Source organism: Centruroides sculpturatus, unplaced genomic scaffold (genome assembly GCF_000671375.1).
Source record: "Centruroides sculpturatus isolate CEXI.00-Female unplaced genomic scaffold, Cexi_2.0 scaffold444, whole genome shotgun sequence".
Classification (NCBI taxonomy): domain Eukaryota; kingdom Metazoa; phylum Arthropoda; class Arachnida; order Scorpiones; family Buthidae; genus Centruroides; species Centruroides sculpturatus.
In genome coordinates this window covers 420,263-426,599 of record NW_019384864.1, presented here as the reverse complement: position 1 = coordinate 426,599, position 6,337 = coordinate 420,263, and the positions used below count along the sequence as shown (strand labels likewise).

Below are 6,337 nucleotides of genomic sequence, written 5' to 3'. Positions count from 1 at the left end.
AACTTTTCAAATTACAAGCGTTATAACTAGTGATGTGCCGGATCGTTAAAAATGTATATCCGCGGATACGGATACAGATACGGATCATTAGTGTCTAGATCCGCGGATACGGATCTCTACTTTCGTACTCAGTCGGCGCCGGTGCGTGTGACCTTGGACCGATAGTTAATGACCCGTCCATCCCGCTAGATGGCGGGCAGTTTTAATAGTTTTTTTTATTTAATGTTTAATATTATTGGAGAGTTGGCAACACCAAGCTGGTGGTGTTGAGTGACAAAAAGGCGCGAGAATATAGAGCGGGACGCTCTTTCCTACTGAATCATTGTATATAGAAGGTTTGTTGGTTTTGTGTAAATAAAATCAAAAAGACAAACTTGGTGAACTTTTCTTTGGTTGAAGATACGACGGGAACCTGGAGTACGAACGAGACGGTCAGGTGAGACTTACGAAATTAATTTACTCATCACCAGAGACAAGAATCGGCCTGACGCGACATAATGGCGCCCGAATAGGGACTCAGGTTACCCGAAGCTATTGTATAGATAAATATTCTCCGATTGTTCTCTGACATTGTTTACATTTGGAAACACTCACTTAATGTGGAAAGTGAGTGATAATTGAAAGATTTGGTGGAAATACATCTCAGATTTTTTCCATTTGAACTTAGATCGAGGTTCTCTCTATGTCTATCCTTGTCTACGTTTGTTATTTGGATTAATTAGTAAGATTTACGTAATGGAGCCCTCGATCAGACTACGTGGATCCTACCGAGGCGCTTTCACAAAGTTCGTTACCAAGGTACAGGATTTTTTGACGTCGAAGGTTGAGGATTTCGATTTGTGTGCTGGGTTTTTGGCCCAGTTGAAAGAAAAATATTCTAAAATAGAAACCATCGACAAAGAAATATTAGATAAGTTACAAAAGGATGAGAAGTGTTCTCAACAGATGTTGGATGAGGAAATTGAGGGTATTGAGAATTACAATGGTACATTCGTAGACTTGAAAACAAGACTAGAGCGCCGTTTGAATACGTCGAAGGAGCTAGATGAAACACGAAGTGAAAGCGAAGCCGGCTGTTCTAAGGGAAATTTTAAGCTACCAAAGATTGAATTGCAAAAATTTGATGGCAATTTGAAAAATTATCTTTCCTTTTGGGGACTATTTAAGAAAATACATGAAGATCCCAATATTTCGGATTTGGATAAATTTCAATATCTTATTCAGTCGACTCTGAAGGGCTCAAGGGCCAGGGAAGTAATCGAATCGTTCCCCGTAACAGCCGAGCATTACCCTCAAGCAATTGAGTGTTTAAATTCGCGTTTCGGAAGAGAAGATGTGCTCATCGAGGTTTACGTGAGAGAACTCCTGAGTCTAGTGCTAAATAATGCGTTAGTGCAAGAGCACAAATTGCCAATTGTGAAACTTTATGATCGTATCGAGACACAACTGCGATCCCTTAAAATGCTTGGTGTTACTACGGATAAGTGTGCTTCAATGCTTTATCCTTTAGTTGAATCTAGCTTACCGACTGATCTCCTGAGAATTTGGGAAAGACACCTAAATTCGATGCTACTCAAGTCTGGAAAAGAGAATTTCAACAAATTAGAAACTCTGATGCAGTTTTTGCGTAACGAAATTGAAAGTGAGGAGAAAATTTCCTTAGCCACAAGTGGGTTTGGCTTTCAAAACAAAACCAAGAAGGTTGTACAAGGTAAAATTAAGGCTACCTCTTCCTATAACAAGACTGTGCCAACTGGAATGGAACTTTTGACTTCTGCTCAAGAGAAACCATTTAGGGATCAGCAGTGTGTATTCTGTGAGAAATCTCATGCTAGTGCTGAGTGCAGGAAGGCGGAAAATTTGACTTTAGATCAAAGGAAACAAATCCTTATAAAGCGAGGAGCTTGTTTTAAATGCTTAAAACTGAATCACATATCTTCTTCATGTAGGGCAAAGTGCAGTTGTACAGTTTGTGGCAAACCGCATCACGTTCTTCTCTGTAGGAATAACCGAAAGGTATCTCCCAACAACACTTCTGTTGGTGAAGGTGACGGCGCCTCCACAGTATGTGAGCAGGCATTGGCTAATGTGTCATCAACTCCACGTGTTTTGCTACAGACTTTGGTTGTGATTCTGAGGGGAGAGGAAAGGTGTCTCAAAATCCGTGCAATTATTGATACTGCCTCTCAGAGGTCCTATATCTTGAAGAGCACTGCGGAAAGAGTCGGTTACCAACCAATGAGAAAGGAAAATCTGAAACATTCGTTGTTTNTAGACAATGACTCTTGTCATTCCTTTCAAATAAACAAGTGTCCTAACTGAACGCCAAACAAGACATCACGGATTGGCTTACAGTAAATAGAATTCCATATTCACACGGTTTACGTACAGTACCTAAGATCAAACGTCTGAAACTCGCAAATTTAAATGCTTAAAACTGTTTCGACTGTGTTGTGAAGCAGTGTGCCACCAGCATTAAGTCTTCCTGTATATCATTGTGATGTCAATGTAATCGACTATATTTGGGGAAAAGATAGGCATCTGAAAGTAATTTTTAAAGCTCGCTACTAAGTTATATTCGTTCGCAATAGCAATAGCGAAATGGTTCTAAAGCGAGCAACGAGAAAGCTCTGCTTATTTAAAGTCCCTGCTTGCAGGCTGAACGACAGAGCGGTCAAGCTGGCAGCGTACAGTACATAAAATATTTGAGCCATTTTTCAGCGCTATAAATCTTTCAAAAATTAAAGAAAGTAATTGTCATTTGTTGATAATTATGTGAGAACCGAAAATGTCGAAAGGTTAGCTCGCGCCCTTCTTACCGGCTTTTTTTCAGGAGATTCTAATTCTTGTGGGGAGTACGCGCGTGTAAGCCGATAGGTGCAAAAATTGAAGGTTTCCCACCAAACAGGAAATAGCTTAAAGCGCCCTGCAGCAGCTTAACTAAATTACTAAGTTAGATCAAATTGGGGTTTGTACACTTGAAATTTAATTTCTTTCTGGTTGTAAGAGTCGTGATACAATCGCAATTTATATTTAAGTTTATACAGAATATTAGGTTTCTGCGTACGTATTGATGTTAACATTAATGTACGACTATATAAAAGACAAAAAAAATTACGAATTAAAAGTATGGTCATATTGCGCGCAAATCACGCATTTGGCCATACTTTTAATATTAAATTTCGTGGCAGCGCAACAATAAATCCCTGTAATAACAAATTGTCAGAGGTTTATTGTTGCGAGCGGTCGGTCATTGTTACTGCGAACGTTTGGATTTTCAGATTGTGGGATCAAAATTATCTCGTTTCGATTGTTTTTTCAATTTGGTTTCGTTTGCTTCCATTTTATCGGTAAGTATAGACTACTTTTAATTGTCANTGTAGGGCAAAGTGCAGTTGTACAGTTTGTGGCAAACCGCATCACGTTCTTCTCTGTAGGAATAACCGAAAGGTATCTCCCAACAACACTTCTGTTGGTGAAGGTGACGGCGCCTCCACAGTATGTGAGCAGGCATTGGCTAATGTGTCATCAACTCCACGTGTTTTGCTACAGACTTTGGTTGTGATTCTGAGGGGAGAGGAAAGGTGTCTCAAAATCCGTGCAATTATTGATACTGCCTCTCAGAGGTCCTATATCTTGAAGAGCACTGCGGAAAGAGTCGGTTACCAACCAATGAGAAAGGAAAATCTGAAACATTCGTTGTTTGGAGGTTCTTGTACGGATATTTGCGAACACGATGTGTACAAGGTACACCTCTCGTGCATAGACGATAAATATCGTTGTAATTTCGATGTATTAGACCAATCGACCATTTGTTTAACCATTCCCCCAGTTTCCCAGGACCTGTGTCAGGATGAGTTGTCAAATATGGGGATATCCTTGAGTGATTGTCAAGGTCCCATCGAACTGCTCATAGGGGCAGATGTTGCTGGCAAACTGATGACGGGAGGAATCCAGAGACTCAAATCGGGATTAACTGCTATTGAAACGAAGCTGGGTTGGACGATCTTAGGATGTGCAAAGGAGCATTCCGTACCAACTGAAGACTTGATTGTCACTTCGATGTTAATTGGAGATTTGCGAATTCCTGATCTTTGGGAATTAGATATTCTTGGAATAAAGGACCCTGCCGAAAAACAATCAAAGGAGGAACTGGAACAAGCATCTATCGAACATTTTGAAAAGACACTGAAGAGAGACAGTGATGGTCGGTATATGGTATCCTTGCCTTGGATAGAAGGTCGCCAAGCTCTACCAAATAATAAGGTTCTAGCCGAGCGAAGATTAAGATCAGCAGTGAAGACTTTACAAAAGAAGGGCCTGGTTGATGCCTATGAGGGAGTCTTCGAGCAATGGCTTGAAGATCAAATAATAGAAGAAGTGAAAAACGTTAAAGTGAAGGAGACCAACTGTCATTACCTTCCACATAGAGCTGTCATCAAAGAGCATTCCACGACGAAGATTCGTCCAGTCTTCGACGCCTCCGCTAAAGAAAGGGGCAATGTCTCCTTAAATGATTGTTTAGCAAAAGGTCCTAACTACATTGAACTAATACCTAGTATCCTGAATAAATTTCGATTATTTGAATACGGAGTAATAGCTGACATTCGAAAGGCTTTTTTGCAGATAGAGATAAGTGAAGCGGATCGCAACTTTCTCAGATTTTTGTGGTGGGAGGGTGGCGACCCTGCGAAATTGAAAGTTTTCAGACATCGCAGGGTAGTATTTGGAGTAAACTCGAGTCCTTTTCTCCTGGGAGCCACTCTAAATTATCACTTAAGCCATGTTCCACATCATCTGCAAGAAACAGCTTTAAAACTTAAGAAATTGATGTATGTTGATAATTGCGTTATGAGTTGTCAGTCCAAGGAGGAGCTGATGGATTTTATAAGGCAGTCTAGAGAAATCATGCGTTTAGCATGCTTTGATTTAAGAGGTTGGGTATACAATGGTATACAAACAGAGACGTCACCGGTTTGCGACGGCGACGAAAGGACATTGAGAACTTTGGAAATCCAGCACGATGAAATAGTCAGTGTGCTAGGATTGAATTGGGATATTTCAGAGGACGTTTTATACTGTAATGCAAACTTTAGAGTACCTAACGATGAAATTTTAACAAAAAGAGTGGTTCTGTCATTAGCGAGTCAACTTNCGATGGTGTTTGGAATGTCGAGCGTGATTCCAGCGACTATCCAAACACCATTGTCAAACTTCTAGGCTTACGGGAAAGCGGCGCCGAACGTCACACGTACACGTTTACACGTTTAAAACGTGCGCCTCAACCTCTCTAATAAGATAACACTTAAATATTACCATGCAATAATATAATAAAATCTAACAAAAATCTTACTCTAGAATACTAAAAAGTTATAATGCCATTAATTACCAATAAGCTTCTTATAACTAACTTATAAACAAATCGAACCAATACACCAGAAAAAATAATTACTAAAATCATCACTAAATACAGTTGACTGCTGAGACATTTATTTCCTCATACACTAAATGTTAGTGTATAAGGAAAATTAAGTATGTCTCAGTAGTCAAAAGATGTTTAGTGACGATTTTAGTAACTAATGTACTAATGTACTTATATTTAAAATGTTAATTATATTTTTTTATTGGAAATATTGTATTCTTATGAATAAATTAGGAAAAAACAAAATTTGCTTATGGCTTCTAGAAGTTAGATTTATTAGAGAGGTTGAGGCCAAAGTTTTAAATGCGAAAACGTGTATATTGGGCGCTCAGCACCGCTTTCCTGTAAGCCTAGAAGTTTGACAATGGTGTTTGGAATGTCGAGCATGATTCCACTGACTTTACTTTATTTAAAGAATAGAAGAGCTGTCTGTCATTTAGCGGCAGANGTTTTATACTGTAATGCAAACTTTAGAGTACCTAACGATGAAATTTTAACAAAAAGAGTGGTTCTGTCATTAGCGAGTCAACTTTTTGATCCAATTGGATTCCTTTCTCCAGTGACGTTAATTCCAAAACTTCTGATGCAAGAGTGTTGGAAAAGAAAGTTAGCTTGGGACACTCCATTACCGCACGACTTAGAAAGAAGATTGTTAAGGTGGATAAAAGAATTAAAATTTTTGAAAGAGGTGAAAATTCCTAGAAGGATAGTAAATGACTATAGAGCAGCTGTCCAATTTTCATTTCATGTATTTTGTGATGCGTCACAGTACTCTTATGCCGCTTGTATCTATCTCAGACAGCAAGATGCTTGCAACGTAAAATGGCGGTTGATCCAGGCTCGTACTCGTGTTGCTCCTCTGAAGTCCATATCGATTTCTAGGCTTGAACTTTTAGCCTGTTNTATCTAATGTAA

General features: G+C 39.2%; 2 protein-coding genes across 2 annotated transcripts; both read left to right on the top strand.

The window, feature by feature from the left end:
- Positions 1 to 624: 624 nt before the first annotated feature.
- Positions 625 to 2,322, top strand: LOC111630743. Its single transcript, XM_023374896.1, has one exon. The coding sequence runs from the start codon at positions 736 to 738 to the stop codon at positions 2,320 to 2,322; it is 1,587 nt and encodes a 528-aa protein (XP_023230664.1). The 5' UTR covers positions 625 to 735.
- A 279-nt stretch (positions 2,323 to 2,601) lies between these two features.
- Positions 2,602 to 6,332, top strand: LOC111630742. Its single transcript, XM_023374895.1, has 3 exons — positions 2,602 to 2,687; positions 3,384 to 5,178; positions 5,838 to 6,332. The coding sequence occupies exons 1-3, from the start codon at positions 2,602 to 2,604 to the stop codon at positions 6,330 to 6,332; spliced, it is 2,376 nt and encodes a 791-aa protein (XP_023230663.1).
- Positions 6,333 to 6,337: the final 5 nt, after the last annotated feature.